The sequence below is a fragment of the Pyricularia oryzae genome, chromosome 1, assembly GCF_000002495.2.
Source record: "Pyricularia oryzae 70-15 chromosome 1, whole genome shotgun sequence".
Lineage (NCBI taxonomy): Eukaryota > Fungi > Ascomycota > Sordariomycetes > Magnaporthales > Pyriculariaceae > Pyricularia > Pyricularia oryzae.
The window spans coordinates 6,151,910-6,170,385 of record NC_017844.1 but is presented as its reverse complement, the minus strand read 5'-3'; the positions used below and the strand labels follow the sequence as shown (position 1 = coordinate 6,170,385).

Below are 18,476 nucleotides of genomic sequence, written 5' to 3'. Positions count from 1 at the left end.
CGGGGCCTTAAAGAGGCACTTTGAGGTGGGGCACATGACCACGCGCCGCGACACGGTCCCGACGCGATAAGTTTAGTGGGCGGCGGCAACTATCATCTACTATCTAGACCTAGAACTTGTTACCTGCACACCAAGGACCCACCAACCACCACCTTGCCCGCTTCAATTTAACTTGTCGATGCCAACGGAAAGTTAACAAGAGGTACAAAATACTGTTGAAGCCGCCCAGGCCCTGAAAAGTCTAGCTCTAGACCTACATTGCCTCAATGTCCGTGGCGTCGGCTTGGAACGGCTGTTCCCCTACGGCTTCATGACGCGTAACAACCTCCGTCAACAGCTCTCCTGGTTACTACAAGACGCCTGCCATACCCGGCCTCTGGGCCCTGAGCTACCTAGTGCTTCATCAAGCTTCGATAGCCAATCCACACTCAGCCAAGGCCATCATCCTTTATCTAGGGCTCCCGAGTTCCAGCAGCCTGTGCTCCCAACCCCAAGCACGGCACAGCCATCTTTGCCAACAACAGCACAGGGCCTTCCGACTCCCGCTATAGATGCCGCCACCCAATCGATTCGACCACAAATCGGGATCCCAAGAAACGGGGTCGACGAGGCCGACGAAGACTTCGAGAGCATGGCGAGATTGACATCGGCATTAAAGTCCAAAAAGCCGTCGCTACTCATAAAGGAGCAAGAGCAGCAGCCTCTGCCGACGCCGACCTCGACGACAAGTGTACTGCCCCCGCTTCAACGCGCCTTTTCTCGCCTGGTGGACAAGGACAACTGGCGGACTGCCAAGGAGGAATCGCCAGCTACCCCTCGAGCTGCCCATCGTGCTCGAAGCCCCGTCTTTTCTTCCGATGTCAACTTCGATTGTCTGGACCAAGCCGGAGAGCCGATAGATCTCACCTCGGACGACTTTGATATCAGCTCTGCTCTGTTAGCCGATGGTCTTTTGCGGAGTGATGATGGACTATCAGGGGAAAGCCACCCGCCGACCAAGAGAAGCGCCAAGAAGAGGAAAAGCTCCGAGATGAGCAAGGTCACCCCAGCGCCCAAGAAAAAGGCTATATTCATGGATGATGATGATGAGGACGATTTCCCTGACATAGGAACCCTTGCCAAGGCTACGTCTCCAATGGCTAGGAGACCTAACAAGTCCTTGTCAAGCTCTCAAAAGACACCCAGCGGGGCCCGCCCGGCCACAGCCTACGGTCCCTCTATAGTTCACGAGCGCACCGTTACCGAAAAAATTCGAAGGACCGAGAAACTTCTCCAAGGGGACGCTGATGGTTTGGATGAACTTATTAAACATTCAGCCCCTACAGCGCTTACACAACCTCCCCGAGGTGTCTCTTTGACCACTATCAAAACAACACCGAATAGAAGCCAGGTGCAATCATCATCCCTGGCCCTCTCTTCAAAACATGAGTCGCCCAATCCCAGCGAGGACAGCCCGAGGGGGAAACGGAGGAGGCGGTCCAAGGATAGTCTAGTTATCCAAGATTCCGAGGATGATTTCATGGAAGATGACTTCGTGACACCTCCTACGGAGCATGTGTCATACCTGACCTGCTTGAGCGGGCCAGAGTCTGAGGGGAAAGAAGGCTCAAGTACACAGCGTCACGCTTCTTCGCAGTCAAGAAGTGGCCTTGCTTCACCAAAGGTTGATCCTACTCCATCCAAGAGGCCAAGAATAGAGGACGCTCGGCAGCCTCAAGCCAAGGCGGACGCACGGGTATTCGAGGAGCCCGCTGCTCACAGCTCGGATTCCGATGGTAGCACACTGGCTATGGACCTCTTCCTCAGAAATCCGAGCGTGATTGATAAGAGACGGAAAGGCATGCAGGCAGAGATGAAGAAGCTTTCCGAGGACTACAGACGATCTTTTGTCGAGAACTGGCCCCAAGAGCGCAGGCAGCAGGTCAAAGAAGCTCGTAACCAACTCTCAGAGAAAGGAAACACCCTTAGTCTACTCTATTCCGAGTATGAAGCGCACAAGATTATTGCCCACCAGAAGCAGTCCCTCGAAAACGAGCTCGTCGAGGCCTTCGAGAACGGCTTAGACACTACTGACGATGAGTTGCGCATCAGCGGAATGATAGAAAAACTGCATGAGAAAGAGCAAAACCTTCGTCGGCTGTTAGTTGCGACAGGCATGAATGATATCGCCTTGTATGAAGAGGTCGATGTCGATAATGCCCAGGAGCCTCAGCTTGAACCATACCCACCAAACCAAGTTGTCCAGGCTACGCAGCATGCTCCACAGCCTCCTCTACCTCAACTTCCTCGCCAATCTAGCCAAATCCAAACATTGGATAATAACCCGCATATCATCCTTCAGACACAATCCTCCTTAAGGCAACAGCAACAACAACCAGTAGTCAGTCGGAGCGATGAGTTCGAGGAGAGGTTCCTCGTGCACCAACCTCCCCCTTTCCCTCGCACGACCAGGACACGAATCGCCGAGCCTAGCCGTCCGGCGCCATCGATGACCACAAGCAATGAATCGCAAGATCAGTATATGCAGAATTTACTAGAGGACGACGATGAAGAGGATGCAATGGAATGGCAACAGGCGCATGCTTCCACACGGCCTCAGCCTCCGGCGCCTGCCGCGCATCAACCGGCCACTCGACGATTGCAAGAAGAGGTTGACTACTTTGACTGTGATGACGAAGACAGCTTGGTGCTGCTAGCGGACCACATCGAGAGGCAGTCCTCAAGCAGGGCCACTTCCACGCAAGCAAGTAGAGCGGCGTTGGCTGAAACATCGGGAAATACAGCCATTGTACCGAGAGTTAGGAAAGAGCCTCCAAAGAAGGACAAGAAAGCCGTCCCGAAAAGCTCGATTCCGCGTGAGCTGATGAGGCATCCTTGGTCCAACGATGTTCGGAAGGCGCTCAAAGATCACTTCAGGATGTCCGGGTTCCGGCATAACCAACTGGAGGCAATCAATGCCACACTGAGCGGAAAAGACGCATTTGTGCTCATGCCCACTGGTGGAGGCAAGTCTCTCTGCTACCAGCTCCCTGCCGTCGTCAATAACGGAGCTACGCGGGGTATCACTATAGTTGTCTCCCCGTTGCTCAGCTTGATGCAGGACCAAGTCGACCATCTTCGGGACATCAATATACAAGCAGCTCAGTTCAGTGGAGACATTGACAAGACGCACAAGAACATGATCCTAGACGCTTTAAACAACAAGAACCCGGAAAACTTTCTCAAGCTTCTTTACGTCACTCCTGAGATGATCAGCAAAAGTGTAACTTTTACAAACGCGCTCCAGCGCACATACCGGAACAAGAAGTTGGCTCGGTTTGTCATCGATGAAGCACACTGCGTCAGCCAATGGGGCCACGACTTCAGGCCAGACTACAAAGCCCTTGGCGAGCTTCGCCGCATGTTCCCTAATGTTCCTGTGATGGCTCTGACAGCGACGGCGACTAAGAACGTGATTGTCGACGTCAAGAGCAATCTTGGAATCGATGGCTGCGAGGTCTTTTCGCAGAGCTTCAACAGGCCAAACCTTTACTATGATGTGCGCCCGAAAGGGAAGAATCTCCTGCAGTCGATTGCAGAGCTTATTCAGGAAAGGCACGCCGACCAGACCGGCATAATCTACACGCTTGCTCGCAAGAGCTCGGAGAACATAGCTAAGAAACTTGTTCAAACCTACGGCATCTCGGCGGAAGCTTACCACGCCGGCATGGAGACGGATAAGAAGACTGATATCCAGAGGAAATGGCAGAGGGGAACGATCAAGGTTGTCGTGGCTACCATTGCGTTCGGCATGGGGATAGACAAGCCGGATGTGCGATTTGTGATTCATCAGTCGCTGCCAAAAAGTCTCGAGGGTTACTATCAAGAGACTGGGCGTGCTGGCCGTGACGGTGAAAAGTCTGACTGCTACCTGTACTTTGGCTATGGAGACATATCAACACTACGCAAGATGATCAAAGAGGGTGAGGGCAGCGACCAGCAAAAGGAGCGCCAAGCAGAGATGCTGAACCGTGTTATCGAATATTGCGAGAACAAGCGAGACTGCCGACGCGTCGAGATCCTGCGATACTTTGGCGAGCGATTTGACAAGAACGAGTGCGACGCCAGCTGCGACAATTGTCGCGATGGCGGCGAGTTTTCTATCGTGGATTACACGGAAGTCGCCGTGGCGGCGCTCAAGGTTATTGGGCGAAAACGGCTCACCGCCAAGCAGTGCGCCGACATACTCCAGGGCAAGGGGGTCAAGAAGGACGAGCCTAAGCCTGACCACTATGGCGTTGCCAAGTCACTACAGCAGCATGTTATTCTGAGTATCCTGTATCGTTTGCAGGCAGAAGACGCGTTAGAGGAGCACCACAAGACCGTGAGAAGCATCGGTGTTCCTATTACGTACTATGGTGTAAGTTTCGATGGTTCCGAACTCAAAGCGGCAACGTATGGTATCGGCTTGCTTAGCTGCAATAATATTTGCTAACGGAAATGAAACCCAGGCTGGGATCAGGGCCAACGCCTTCATAGATGGGCACCAGAGGCTTGAGCTGGTAACCCGCACAGCCCGTAATGGTGCTACGGATAACGCAAACCCCCCTAAAGGAGCCAAAAAGACTGCCAATCGTGAGGCATCAAACCTGCCCCCATCGACGAATGTATCTTCTCCTGTGATGAATACCAGTATAAAGTCCAAGGGAAGGTCACTAGTGCTGGATCAAGATGACGAGAAGTCGGACGAGGACGAGGCTGGTGCAGCACCAAGGCACCGGAATGGTTACGCGAAAGACAACTTTGTGGTTTCTGATGACGAGGACGACAACAGTTATTTCGAAAAGAGCATGCGCATTGTTCCGAAATCCCGCCAGAGAACCCTTGAAGAACTAAGCGGGCCGATCCGTAGTAACGGCGGCGGAGAAGGGGCCATATCACAGCTGGACGATGTACATCAGGACCTTCTGATACAATTCGTTGAAGATGCCAAGCGAATTGAGGAGCGCGTGCGCAATAACAATGGTCTGCGCAAGTTGCTATTCACGGAGCAGCACCTACGCTACATGGCCATCGAGTGGACAACTTCGCTGGAAAAGATGCGGCGGGTCCCAGGCATCAACAATGACAATGTCATGCGCTATGGTAACGAGCTTTTACCCACTCTGAAGAAGTACTACGAGTTCTATCGCAACTCCATGGGTGTCGGCGGCGGTGGCGGCGGCAATATGGATGACGTTGTAGACCTTGTGAGCGATGACGATAATCTGGACATACGACCTCGGCGAGTCCAGAAGGGCAAGGCGACGGCCGAAGAGAATTTTTTCACCAGCGACGAGGAATCTTCGGGCGAAGACCAGGACGAAGAGGAATCGACTGAGGCTTCATCAAAATACTTCAGCCCTAGCCGCGAGACAGAGGCCGAGCGTCAGGGTCGTGAGTGGAGAGAAAAATATAACGCCGTGCCAGTAACATACAGCGAGTCCTCGTCCTCCAAAGCCAAGTCAGGGGCTGGGAGGGGAGGGAGGTCTAACTGGAAGGGAAATGGTGGGAGGAAGACATCGTATGGGAGCCGGCGCACATCGGGAGGTGGAGGCGGCGGTGTGAGCAAACGCAGGGCCGCGACTGGCAGCGGCGGTGGCGGAAGGAAGGGAAATAGTGCCACAAGGGGTGGTTCGAATCGGTCCGGAAGTGGAAGTGGTGCTTTTACCTCGAGGGCAAGGACGCCTGTTTCCGGGGCCGGGATCGGTCTCATGCCGCTTTGATCGTGCGTGCAAATGAAGCGTGGCCCGGAAATTATTGTTGCTGCCAATCAGGGTGTATCAGCAACCAGCTTTTGTATTTTTTTCTTCTTTTTTTTAAAACGTTTTGATGGTGGCCAACTTTGGACTCTTTTTCACCCGAGTTCGCATCAGTAATGGTGCAAAAGCTGGCAGACATTGTACAGCATATTTTGTTGGGCGGCTTTCGGCATCCTGTTTTTATTGCTAGATATATACCTAGGTATGGTTGCATTTTTCATGATGACACTTAATGAACACATTTAACGTTATCTCTATCTTGCCTGAAGTACGGCGACTCCATAGCGTACAGGTTTTGCAATGGGCTTCGCGTGAAATCATGGGTAAATGAGCTGTAGTCTGGCAAGATGGATGAAGATTTGGCGGTTCGCGGTTCCGCAGCCCCTCCTAAATATCACACGACGAACTAGATTCGAAACATGAATCATGGTTAATATGAATGAGGCTATATACAGGAAGATGTAAAAGAACAAAAAGACATTCACCTAGGCGGTGTGCTAACTAGACTCGAGAACGCTCGACGCGGTACTGCCAACATCGCTCCCGGCATCGCTACTCCCCCCACTGCTGATAATACCGAGCCCAGTTATGCTCCGCCTCTTGGTCGTCTCTCTGCTCCTGCTGCGCTCGGTCCCAGGCGAAAAGGATGGTGACGGCACACCCAGTCTCATGGAGAGCTGGTTCCTAACCCCGGCACCGTGGCGATCGCCGTCGAGCTTAATGTCGACGCTCTCTAGGGCCTCGCGCAGCGTTTCCCCGCTGTCGTCAAGTGCGGCTAGAAACCTGGCCAGCTCCTTGCACAGCTCCCAGTCGCCTTCGCGCATCGCCCTGCCCAATAGGCGGACGCTTTGCTCGCCAGCAGCGGAGAGCTCATCGAAGGTGTGGAGGACCAGGAGGTAGCCGCCGGCGGTCTTGAGGTTGCCACGTAGGAGTGACTCCTCGAAGAGCTCCTGAGCGGGTGGGAGGTATGCAAAAAGGGTACGCCAGGACCTGACCTCGGTCTTGCGCGTGCACTGGACAACCACATCTAAGTAGTCTTTAAAAGACGACAAGAGGGACAATACGCGCGGAAGGATGGCGTCCTCTGGAGCCGGCGCGCTGTCTACTTCCTCGTCTAGCACATGGTGCAAGAGGATTTCCAATGCGTGGGAGAAGTAGGCTAGGGATTGGTAGCGCTGAGCAAGGCGCAGCGCTTCGTTGGCAAGGTTACGTTGGAGGTAGAAGCGGAGTAGTTCAGGAAGGAAGAGGTGTGTCTGAAATAGTGTTATCACGTCAGTAGGAGTTTACACACGATCCGTGACAGCAACGTACCCGAATTGCAAACCGAAAGAAGCTAAAATTGATGTCCCGCCTTTGCGCCAGCTCGGACTCGACACCCAGAATGATCCCCTTGGACCTGAGCATCGACAGTGGGTAGAAGTCGGTGGGAAGCGAGGCCGTCGGTGGTACATCGCCTCCTGCGGGAGAGACGACATCCAACACGCCCTGAACGTCGGGCCAAACCCTGAGCTCGCCGCCGTCAAACATCCACAGCGATTGCTCAAGCGAGCCTTCGTGTTCTGACCCGGGTGGCAATGCGCTGTCACTGGCCGGCGGCAGAGTGTCGATGAAAGGCTGATCCCACATGCACGTGTAGTATTCGACGCTTTGGGCAACTACCCTCATGTCGTATTTGAGGTGGCCCTGCTCGTTAAGTGACGGGTTGAGGATCACCAGCTTGCCGTCGACCAGGAACATGACGGACGCAACGGCCACATCGTCTGAAGGATCGCCATTGAGCCGATGTGACTCGGGCAGGATCCAGCTAAGGCCCCTAACTCTGGAGGGTGATCGCACGATGCCATGGAATACGATGTGTCCCACTTGAACTAGTTGGACCGAGCCAGAGTGTGTGGAGAACACAAAGTGGTAGAGGATGTTGTTGTGGCCGTAGACAAGGAGGGAGTCCTCACCAGACGGCGTCAAGAGCACCACCGGAGATGGCATGGGAACGCGATGTACAATGTTTGTATTGTCAAGGACAGCCTCCCTTGAGTACAACCTGAGCTCGTAGGTCCTGTTGACCTCAACAGCAGCCACCAGGATGTTTTGGTACCAGCACATGCCGCCCCTGACTTGAAACTCCTCCTCCATCTCTTCATTGGCAAAGGTCTTCCATCTACCACTGTTGACGCTGTAGTGCGCGAGACCACGGCGACCTGAGACGGCAACGTAGCGACCATCAGGTGACACAACTGTGCATCGAATTGGCCATTGGTTGAGCAGGTACGTCGAGGGGATATTGCTCGTGTGCCAAAGCGAAGGCTCTGCCGAGATTGTGGTCAAATCAGGCAAATCATAACCGCGGTAGATCATTACGCTGGAAGTGGTCTGCAAGACGGTCCGGAAAAGGTTGGCCGAACAGTAGCAGCCAGTGACCGCACTGCGGGCCATCTCTAACAACCAGACAGCCTCGTGCTTCATGCCAATGATGAGCATTTCCGAAGCACCCCCGATCCATGCGGCGTCTCTGATACCTTCGAGCCACGCCTCGCCATTGCCCTGAGAGATTGCGGTGTCGTTGTTAAAGCCATGGCTCAACGCCTTGCCGTAGACGCTCCAGGTAGCCCAGCCCTTTTCATACCCTGCAAACAGGCAGTACCCATCAGGAGAGTAAGTCAGTGTCATCAGCCTCCCCGCACTCGAGCTCGACACAGGTAAAGTATGCACGTGAGATGAGGGCACGTTTCCTGCATAGTCCTTGACCGTATAGACCCGTATTTGCCCATCAAGGCAGCCAATAGCGATCAGGGAAAAGCGGGCGTTGATCACGGCACGTTCTGCTCGTTCTTGCTCCTTGCACGGGGTGTGGAAGCAATAGCCCTTGAAAAGCTTCTTGGCGTCGACCTGTCCAGTCTCAGAGTTCGGTTGGCCACCTGGCGTACGCTGGACAGCATAAGCCTTGCCGTCACTGGTTATCCATGTCGAAAGGTTCATAGGCCGGTCGTTGGTCATCTCGGTGATGGTGACCTTCTTGTCCAGCCATCCCATCCGGCCGAGAATCTCCGTAGTGGTCTGAGCCCCATTGCTGTCGGGAGTCCAGCGGATGCACTGCACAGCTGCCGGCTTGCGCGTCGCAACCACCAGCTCGTCGTCCAAGGCCAAAGCACTCTCAATGCCAGCGTCAACCTTGATTACCATCTTGAAGCGCACGCTCACGTCTCGAACCCCCCCTCCCTCTCCCGGCCCCCACATGATCTGATCCGGCGCATCGTACCCAGGCCCGCCGGCGTGGCTTTGCCTTCTCCTCTGAACGTTGGTGTGGGTGGCGAATGCTGGTCTGTATACTCTCGCCTCCGCGTCGGTGGCCAAGGAATACGTTATAAGGTAGCCGGAGCTCGTGTGGAGGACAAAGATGGCTGAGTCTGGCCGGAGCAGCAGATCCACATTGGTGCCGTATGATTTGATCGAGGATTGGGAGCGAACAACGGCGGCGAGCACTACTGTGGGCTTGAAGGAAGATATCAGTCAGAGCCTGGGCGCGCGCTCCCAGCACATAAGAGTAACCTGTTCAAATGTTATTGCGTGCGCACCTTTGTCTGCCAGATGGTCATGGTCGTCGAGGTTATTACAGCGAATAGATGACCTGTCCGAGCCACGCGCAACGCTAGAATTGGTTCTTTCAAAAGCGTGGCCAAGTTCCCGGAAGTAGCCGGTGAAGGCTCCTGCGGTAAGCCTTGTGCATCACCATCGTAATTGAAGGCATGTTCGACGGACTTGATTGCGGGGGTTATCGGCGTGGTAGGCGTGGCCGGAGTCAGAAGAGGTGAGGGTTGCGGCGGGCCTAGGATCGCATCGTGTGTCGAGGAAGATGATTCGCCATGTGTGAGTGGCGGGCGGTCCCCGTCTACACCGGGGGACTGTAGGCCATCCTGCGACACCACAAAGCCGAAGTTTGTGTCCTGATTGTCCGAGTTGGTGGCGTATACACGAGGTGTTCCCACCGGCCAGTACATGATGTGAGGCCAGGCGAGATGGCGGCTACAGGTAGCCCTATGGGGACTCGACGGTCGGGGAGGGGCCCTTCATACGGTTCGGTTGCGTTGATGGGCAAGCGGTGCTTTCCGGAACCATCAGATTGGCATGAATAATAAATGGTGCTGCAGAGAATTGATGATCCTCGGTAATACAGTTATGGTTGTGTACCAAAGAAACACGTCGTCACCTCCCGAGTCCCAAGTCATTGCTGCTCAGTCAATCAAACGCACCCGGGCCAGCTTGATCGCCGCTCCGCCTCCATTTGACAAGCTGCGGAGTACTACCAAGAAATGTGCCCCACTTGTCTACCCCTGTCGTAGGGACTGGACAGCTGCATCGCATTTGGAGTCAAGCCAATTCCCCAACCACATGCAAGGGCCTCCACTGCCAGCAATAATTCGGGTTATGGCAGCAAAGAAACCTAGGAAGGTACCTCTACCTACGTTACATAGTAACCTACCTACGTATCAACAGTTCAAAAGTTCATCGCGCTTTTGCCTGCCCGCGACTGCCGAGGGATTGTGCGACAGAAAGCCCCAGTTAAGTCTTTGTTTATTGTTTACAAGCGGCTGAGAAAACAAAGAGCAATCGACAATCCTTCTCTCCAGACAATTGCTTGTGTTACAAGAAAGGAAAAAAAAAAAGAGAGAACAAAAAAACAGTTCAAGCAGCAAGCAATGGCACCAAAAGGGCTCCTGAAGCCCCGACAGAGGCTATCTAAAGACCGATTCCCAGAGTATTTCGAAAAACTTACTGCTCAAACATATGATCACGCATCGAGGGGAAGCAATATCGGAACGTCAGTAATCTTTGAACAGCTACTTTCACAAAGCACTAGTTCGTTCCTAAAGGCTGATGGGTTTTTACCGTATATACCTACAGAATACGGACAATTGCTTGGAATCCAACCGGGTCCTTGGTAGCAACAGGCTCATCAGACAAAACTCTACGAGTTTGTACGTGTTTGCCAAATATTCTATTGGTATTGTATTATATTATATACATACATTGAAAGCATGACAAACTAATCGTCTATTCTGAGCGCAAAAGGGAACCCTGACAAACCCAATGTGCGCTATTCAACAGAACTCAAAGGGCACCAGGGTGGCATTGAAAAGATAGCCTTCAACCCAGTCAAAGATGCAGAACTCTGCAGCGTCAGTAACGACGGCGTGGTCAAGTTCTGGGATGTCAGGACAAAAACCTGCATCAACGAGGTCAAGGGGCTAGGCGCGGCCATCACTGTCGTCTGGGCACCCGATGGCGAGTCCTTGATCGTTGGGAACTCGGTACGTATGGTTCGGGCGCAGATTGAAATGTTCCTTGTACCGCCCCACCAGATCGGATTGGGTTGGCCTCGAGAAGGAAACATGCTAATCATCCGAGTTTTGTGCTCCTTGGGATGAATAGGCGGATAATCTCTACGTCCTATCACCAAGGGAGCCCACCCCGCGGGCATCGTTCCAGCAGCCTTTGCAGACCAACCAGATCTCCTTCTGCTGGAGCGGCCAGAGGATATTCGCTGCCACCGGAGACGGCAGGACTAGGATACTGTCGTTCCCGGACTTTGAGCCCGCCTACAGGGTTAATCACCCCGTCTCGGAAGGCGAAACGTCCGAGTTCAGGCTTGCAGGCCACACCTCTGCATGCCTTACTGCAGAGCTCAGTCCAACCGGGAGAATCCTGGCTACGGGAGGATCAGATTCTATGATTGCATTATGGGATACGTCTGACTGGATCTGTCACAAAACCGTTGGCAAGATGACTGGTCCAGTAAGAAGTATCAGTAAGTTTCTAGACCCTTCTGTCCATTCTCAAGAATCCTGGCTGATTTCGATGATTATGTTTCTCGTTTGACGGTTCTTACGTCGTTGGGGGGAGTGAGGACGGTAAGTACAGCCGGTTTATACCTCAAACGGCCTTGCTGTTGACGATAAAGCACTTCAACATGGCTGTATTTCGTGATGGGTTCCGACTGACTCTATGAGATAAATGTAGGAGTCGGAATTGAGGTTACTCACGCAGAATCTGGCGAACATGTTCACACCATAAAAACGATAGGGTCTTGCCCTGTGGTGGCATGGGCGCCAAACAGATACTGCCTTGCATACTCAGATGCAAACACCCTTCGAATTATTGGAGTCGACGCGGAGAATCTATTGAGGAAGAATTAAGGGCGGTGACCTCAACGTGCAGCTTGCGCCCATTTGAACCCGACGTTCTCTCGAAAGTACGCATATTAAGAATGCCACGTCTTACCGCAGCACAGACTCACGCAGAGCGATAGGGCTGAGGCGTGTCATGCATCGCTAACAAAATAGCTACTATCCCTGACAAAGAAGCTATCCCTAGAATAGATAGCTGTCGCGTAAAGGTGTTTTTTTTGTTCATTTCGATATATATACTACGTATGCCTCGAATTTGGCAGTCATGTAGGAGCGACCGTATGAGTTTGTTTCAAGTTGTCAGGCAGCATACGTCGTAAGATAATCTAAGATCCAATCAGGCGCCTCGGCCCATAGACGTGGAATTCAGTGGGAAAAAATTGTATCCAAAAGTACGTTGTTCACCTTTGGCCGAAATCCGCGGAACCCGGACATGATGCATGTTAGAACAGACGAGGATCAGCCAATGCCAAGTTGGCTGTCAGCTTGTTGATCGCCGTCAGGTCGGCTTAACCTCGATCCGCTCTCTCTCTCTCTCTCTCTCTCTCTGTGTGTGTGTGTGGGATAAATGGGGGGTATGGAAGGACATACACGACGCGTGCGTTAGGATAGGTGCATGTGCATGGTCACCAACGACGGTTGAAATGAGTGGGGGTAGGGTAATGAGGCTGTTCATCAGGTACTACTACAGTAAGAGGGTAAAAAAGAAGGGTAAAAACGGGAGGCTGGAGAGGGGGGGGGGAAACCCTGTTAAAAACCTAAGCTTTGTCTAGTAAGCGAGAGCTTCTTATCCAGAAACGGCGCCTACCTTGGGAGATGAGTCTCCGAAAAGTCGTGCAGGGACCTCCCAGGGTTGTCATTCCTTGCTAGGTGAGATTGACAAGCTTGTTGCGTTACGAATGGCGCGTGTACGAAGTACACATGAGATACACTCTAGTGCCCTGATTATCACGTCGTACTATCCAGCATGATACCACGACGTAGCAGACTGACTGCATTGTGGTAATATCAGAGTGCGAGTGCTGTGGATGTTTAGCTTCTGCCACCTTGGCTTGTCGTGTATTGCGGGCAGTGAGTGCAGCCTTGCAGGATGGCACCAAGCTCAATTGGCTCCCTTTTTTTTTGTATTCTTGGCGGCCATGGCAAGGTCAAAATGTTGAATGTACGTGGAACTGTACCTGGGTAGGTGTTTCTATACCTTGTTTATGTACTGCCATGCTGCCGTCACTGCTAAGTAAGGTATAGTAGCTATATCTACATGTCGATCTAGCCAAGGTATGTACGTAGTCAAGGCAGCTAATTGAGCAAGGGATCAAAGCAATGCGGTTTTTTCAAGCACATCGGGCACGCTGTGCTCAAAACTCATACATCATGTTCGTACGTAGTATGAATAAAAGTCCTACAGTAGAAAAGTTGGAGGTATGTGTTCCTTGGTTGGTTGATGTACAAGGTCGGAATCCCGCCGGGACCCCACATCTTAATCCCGCTCATCAATCTACGGAGCAGTACAGACTAAGAAAAATGTGGTAAAATAACGGCGACTTTTGGGGGGGGAGGACGCTATCTGACCTTATCCTGATCTGACCTTGGCTCGCCTGGGTATCCTGCCAAGCCCGCCTACACCCTATTTCTACCTTAGGTACCTACTGATTGACCTGTCCTCCAGTGCTCCAACTATTTAATAATTATGACACTAAAAGTACAAACACACAGCACGCCGGAGCATCCCCTTTTCACCAGCAGCCAATTATTCGGATTCTTAGGGGGACCTTGTAGCCAGCCATACCCGAGACACTAGGGTTGGTTGCCTGTCGACCTTGCTGCCGCTGTCACTACCGAGCACGAGTGCCAGTTTCGTTTCACACTATCCAGCGGCGTCGGCCGTTTTGTTTGAATTGGAGAAATCAAATTCGATCCCATTTGACAATGATCCGCCGACCTCTTTGAACATCCAGTTAAGCTTCCTTCGAAGATCGGAAGCCGTGCCGTCGTCTTGCTACAGCCCGCGCCGGAGTCTGTCCTTTGTTATCTCCGAGTTGCAAAGCAAGCCTTCGGATCCTGGATGTGGTCCTTGGCGACGGCCCAAGTCAAGTCAAATTCATACCGACCGACGCACGCACCCCCCTCCTGTTGGAAAGGGGGAAGTGAGAGGAGGAAGAAGTGGCTCCCATTCTGTGTCGCGCGCCGCGACGCCACTTTTAAAACATTTGCGGGATAGAAATACAATAAGCTACAGCTACGGCATAAACTCTTTGAGCCCATCGCGGGGCAATTACCTACCCGCCTGCCCTTGCCGATGAAGGGAAAAAAGAAATGAACACGCCCATATCGCCCTCTTCCACAAACTCGCCTCCCGACGTCGCTATGGCAGCCGACGCCACTCCCACCTCCGCCTCCGCCCCACACAACACCGCTGCCGCTGCAGCAGCTCCTCCGACCGATAATTCTAATGTTCCCAAACCCAAGAGGCTGGCCTGCATGATATGCAGGAAGCGCAAGCTCAAGGCAAGCCGGCCCAAACCCTCGGAAGCCATGAGGACGCGAGCGAGTGACGGCAACCAGGAGAGCGCATCATGCTGACAAACCTAAAATCTGGGCATAGTGCGATGGCCAGAAGCCTAGTTGTAGCACTTGCACGAGACTGGGACACGACTGCGCCTATGATGAGGTGCGGAGGAAGAGCGGCCCCAAGAGGGGGTACGTCAAGGCATTGGAGGAGCGGTTGAGTATGGACACTCTGTCCTAGATTACGCACTCCCCTTACCCTTGGCGCTGGTCACTAACTGGGCACACCTTCGTTGGTTGACTGCAGAACAAGTTGAGACCCTCTTGAAAACACAAGACCTACCAGCGACCACCGCAACCTCCTCGGCGCCCAACATGCCTGTAATATCCCCTCCTGGCGGGCCCACTTCACAGACCGACCAGGGAGCCGCCCCAACAGCTGCAGCGACTGCCAACATGAAGATCAGCGACCCTGTCATAAGCATAGCCAAGAGTCGAGATGCGGACCGTTGGAACTATACATCAGAATCGCCGCCTCAGCCAGGTTCTGTAGACGAGTTCAACTTCAACAGCAGAATGGCCGTAAACATGGGTGATGATGGTTCCAACTTCACCTGGGAGATGATTGGGCTAGGGCTGGAAGAGCCTCTGCCGCCACAAGATACGATCGATGAGCTGCATCAAATATACTTTGAAAAGATACACCCGTCTATGCCTATGATACATAAGTATCGGTATCTTGCCGCAATGAATCTGTGAGTATTCATGCTCCAGGCTGGCCGAACTGTGCGCGCACATGTTCGTGACATGACTGCGCCTGTGCTAACTACGCAGCAGGGCCCCCAGCAATAGGCCACCCGTGTGCTTGCGCTATGCCATTTGGACTCTGGCCTGCTCTGTAGCAGACAAGTATGACGGTCTCAAGGACCTCTTTTACCAGCGCTCCCGCAAGTATATCGAGGCCGACTATATGAAGGGCTTCGGCGAGCACATAATATGTGTGGCGCACACGCAAACACACACGTTGCTCGCTTCATACGAGCTCAAGATGATGTACTTTCCGAGGGCATGGATGAGCACCGGCGCCGCCGTGCGGTTGTCGCAGATGATTGGTCTGCACAGGCTTGATGGGGCAGGGCTCGACGTCAAGCAATGTCTGCCACCACCACGGGACTGGACAGAACGGGAAGAAAGGCGGCGGACCTTTTGGATGGCCTTTGCCCAGGATCGGTATGCCAGTATCGGGACCGGCTGGCCCATGACTATCGACGAAAAGGACATATTGACGAATCTGCCAGCTTCGGATGAAGCGTTCGACATGAGCCGGCCGGAGCAGACTATGACACTAGCGGAAGCAATGAGTCCCTCAGGGGCGGCTAAACTAAATTCGTTTGGCGGCATCATCTTAATGGCATCACTGTTCGGCCGCAATCTCACTCACCTTCACCGACCCGACGAGGAAGACAACGATCATGATTTAAACGGGGAGTTCTGGAAGAGACACAGAGCGATGGATAACATTCTGCTCAACACGTCATTATGCCTACCGCCGCACCTCAAGCTCCCAATAGGGTTGCAGAATCCGAACGTGGTGTACACAAACATGTGTATACATACGTCTACGATCTGCCTGCACCAAGCTGCAATATTCAAGTCGGAAAAGAACCGACTACCGCCATCCGTGGGTGCCGAAAGCAAAGTCCGCTGCATCACTGCCGCCAACGAAATAGCAAGCATTATGCGGATGGTGTCACACATGGATTTGTCTGCGGTATGTTGAAACTTTACCTTATATTCTCTTTTCTTTTTCCTTGCTCGAGTTTCTTATGCTGAATCGTATTCAGATGAACCCTTTTCTTTCCTTCTGTCTATACGTCTCTTCGAGGGTGTTTGTGCAGTACTTGAAGAGTCGTCCAGATGATAGTCAATCATCCGACTCTTTGCGCTTTTTATTAGCGGCAATGAATGCACTCAAACGAAAGAACCCGTTGACGGAATCGTTTCTGGTGCAGCTGGATGTGGACTTGGAGGCTTTGACGGCGCGAATACCAAAACTCAAGGGCCAATTTACGCGGAGTGCTGAGAGTGTAAGTCTTTACACTCAGCTTTCACTTCAAAGCAAACATCCTAAAAGTGATTCGCAGACCACATCCGGAAACCAACCTATGAACAAAGTTCGTCAAGGGGCCAATTGCGAAGAAGGCCTCGCAGACCACGGAATCCTCGCGTATAAAAACGAATGCTTCATGTTCAAGGCCGGTCGGGACGACACCGGCAACCCGGCTGAAGGCCCGGATCTTGTCGACGACGAACCTAGCAGAGACCGTGTGTGGATGACGACGGCCGACGTTCATGCCATGCACCCCCCGCGGACCCGAGAGAGCTGTCAGAGCACTTCCAGCAACAGTGGGCACGTACCGGTCATCAGTCTGACGCCAAACTCGCCGCGGTTGTACAATGCCAGCAACGGGTCCAGTATGTCCTTTGGGCAGGGCGACGAACCGGAGAACTCGCCTAGCCAGGGCTCGAATCACCAAACACCAAACTCAGGCGGCACGCCAAGCGAGCAGCACCATAAGCAGTCGCAGCGGCAAAGAGCGGGGAGTTTTGCGCCGGCCAGCCAGGGCTCTTACGATACAAGCCCTATCATGGCGGATCAGGGAGCGCCGGCGGGATTTTTCGGTACGCCGGTGCACAACTTTGCGACACTGGCGGCGGGAATGTCTATAGGGGGTACCGGCAGCGCGACGGACGGGTTTGTAGTGTCTTCTGGCTGGGGAATGCCAGCCACAACAGGACAGCATCAACAACAGCAACAACAGCAGCCGATTTTGCGGAATTTGGTGCAGATGGCTCCCATGGAAACAATGGATTTTGGGTGGGATGGGAATTCTTCGACTTTATGAGGTAAAATGACGTTGAACCAAAGTATAATTTATGCTAACTTGTATGTTGGCGATTAATTATACGTGACCTTTGGACAGGTATGTTGGGCAAAATAGAAAAGTTCTGCTTACGATATGGACTTTGCTTTACCTGGGGCGGTCCTTCTTTTGGCACCGAGGAATGGGGTTTTGGATACCTATGGAAATGAACATAATGAGGAGTACAAGGAGTTTTATGACCGGACTGATCTTTTTAGAAGGCCTGGGCTGGGAGCCCACGGGGAATCTGGATATATGTACAACTGGTGTGTATCTTGTCTGGCTAGGATCTAAGGCATGGTGTCGAACTGCATTTTGCATCGATAGACATCCATAGCAGAATCAAAACGCCACTCTGGAGAAGAGGAGATACTACTCTAGATGGAGACTTGAGTAACCGGAACCCTTGAGCTGATGGTATTACTCCGGGGGATTTGACTGGAAATGCCCGTTATTCGGCGATGAAATCCATCTCGCTGGTATGTTTGTTGTGCGACAGACCCAGGAATGTGATTCTGTTGCATGCACTTTACGTCTTGGGCGACCAGCAAAATCTGTTATATTATGCCCGAGTATTGAATTTGATTCATTTTATTTTGGCCATTTGGACCCCAAGAATCATCGGTCAACAATACAAGCCACGTACAGTAACTCACACCATGGCTCTACTCCGTACTTGACATGCACGTCAACCCTCCCTTCCTACAGTAAGCCCCTTGGCTCCCTTGGCATGGGTAATGCAAATGCTGGGGGCGGGGGGAAAGAGGCCAAAGACAATTGTACAGTTCCAACGCTTTTGATAACGCGCCGGTGTACAGTGCAAGAGTGAAGAGTGCAAGAGTGAAGAGTGCAAGAGTGAAGAGTGCAAGAGTGAAGAGTGCAAGAGTGGTACAGTATGACGTTACATCGAACATCGAGCTGAGAACAGGCACGCGGGGCAGGGCTGACATGGAACCCTCCAAGCCTCCTAAAGGGGTACATCTTAGCGTGGCTGGTTGGACGGATTGGGCCAGATGGTTTTTTTTTTTTTTTTTTTTTCTCTCGAACCGGGGAGTACGTAATATCCGATGGGAAGGCGCAGCCGC

General features: G+C 52.7%; 4 protein-coding genes across 4 annotated transcripts; 3 read left to right on the top strand and 1 right to left on the bottom strand.

Annotated features, from left to right (window-relative positions):
- Nucleotides 1-134: 134 nt before the first annotated feature.
- MGG_05700 (RecQ helicase MUSN) lies at nt 135-6,020 on the top strand. The gene is made up of 2 exons (XM_003710551.1): nt 135-4,399; nt 4,491-6,020. The coding sequence occupies exons 1-2, from the start codon at nt 311-313 to the stop codon at nt 5,742-5,744; spliced, it is 5,343 nt and encodes a 1,780-aa protein (XP_003710599.1). The 5' UTR covers nt 135-310; the 3' UTR covers nt 5,745-6,020.
- Nucleotides 5,936-10,047, bottom strand: MGG_05699 (uncharacterized protein). Its single transcript, XM_003710550.1, has 3 exons — nt 9,353-10,047; nt 7,092-9,269; nt 5,936-7,033 (listed from the first exon to the last, which is right to left on the bottom strand). The coding sequence occupies exons 1-3, from the start codon at nt 9,773-9,775 to the stop codon at nt 6,278-6,280; spliced, it is 3,357 nt and encodes a 1,118-aa protein (XP_003710598.1). The 5' UTR covers nt 9,776-10,047; the 3' UTR covers nt 5,936-6,277.
- On the top strand, nt 9,954-11,849 carry MGG_05698 (WD repeat-containing protein; the record flags this gene model as incomplete). Its single annotated transcript, XM_003710549.1, has 5 exons — nt 9,954-10,226; nt 10,460-10,634; nt 10,884-11,086; nt 11,208-11,570; nt 11,796-11,849. 5 exons carry the CDS (start codon nt 9,954-9,956, stop codon nt 11,847-11,849), a joined length of 1,068 nt encoding a protein of 355 aa, XP_003710597.1.
- Nucleotides 11,850-13,610: 1,761 nt separating this feature from the next.
- Nucleotides 13,611-17,812, top strand: MGG_16444 (C6 transcription factor Prf). Its single transcript, XM_003710548.1, has 6 exons — nt 13,611-14,467; nt 14,565-14,688; nt 14,775-15,222; nt 15,305-16,238; nt 16,312-16,554; nt 16,612-17,812. The coding sequence occupies exons 1-6, from the start codon at nt 14,276-14,278 to the stop codon at nt 17,371-17,373; spliced, it is 2,703 nt and encodes a 900-aa protein (XP_003710596.1). The 5' UTR covers nt 13,611-14,275; the 3' UTR covers nt 17,374-17,812.
- The last annotated feature ends 664 nt before the right edge of the window (nt 17,813-18,476 follow it).

What these genes read in the sequence shown, in the direction of transcription:
- MGG_05700 (XM_003710551.1), top strand. Translation starts at nt 311, where the DNA reads ATGACGCGTAACAACCTCCGTCAACAGCTCTCCTGGTTACTACAAGAC. An exon ending in TTCCTATTACGTACTATGGT is followed by an intron (nt 4,400 to 4,490) that starts GTAAGTTTCGAT and finishes AATGAAACCCAG; the next exon opens with GCTGGGATCAGGGCCAACGC.
- MGG_05699 (XM_003710550.1), bottom strand. Translation starts at nt 9,775, where the DNA reads ATGTACTGGCCGGTGGGAACACCTCGTGTATACGCCACCAACTCGGAC. An exon ending in TGACCATCTGGCAGACAAAG is followed by an intron (nt 9,270 to 9,352) that starts GTGCGCACGCAA and finishes TCTTCCTTCAAG; the next exon opens with CCCACAGTAGTGCTCGCCGC. An exon ending in TCTTTCGGTTTGCAATTCGG is followed by an intron (nt 7,034 to 7,091) that starts GTACGTTGCTGT and finishes ACACTATTTCAG; the next exon opens with ACACACCTCTTCCTTCCTGA.
- MGG_16444 (XM_003710548.1), top strand. Translation starts at nt 14,276, where the DNA reads ATGAACACGCCCATATCGCCCTCTTCCACAAACTCGCCTCCCGACGTC. An exon ending in CACACATGGATTTGTCTGCG is followed by an intron (nt 16,239 to 16,311) that starts GTATGTTGAAAC and finishes AATCGTATTCAG; the next exon opens with ATGAACCCTTTTCTTTCCTT. An exon ending in TTACGCGGAGTGCTGAGAGT is followed by an intron (nt 16,555 to 16,611) that starts GTAAGTCTTTAC and finishes AGTGATTCGCAG; the next exon opens with ACCACATCCGGAAACCAACC.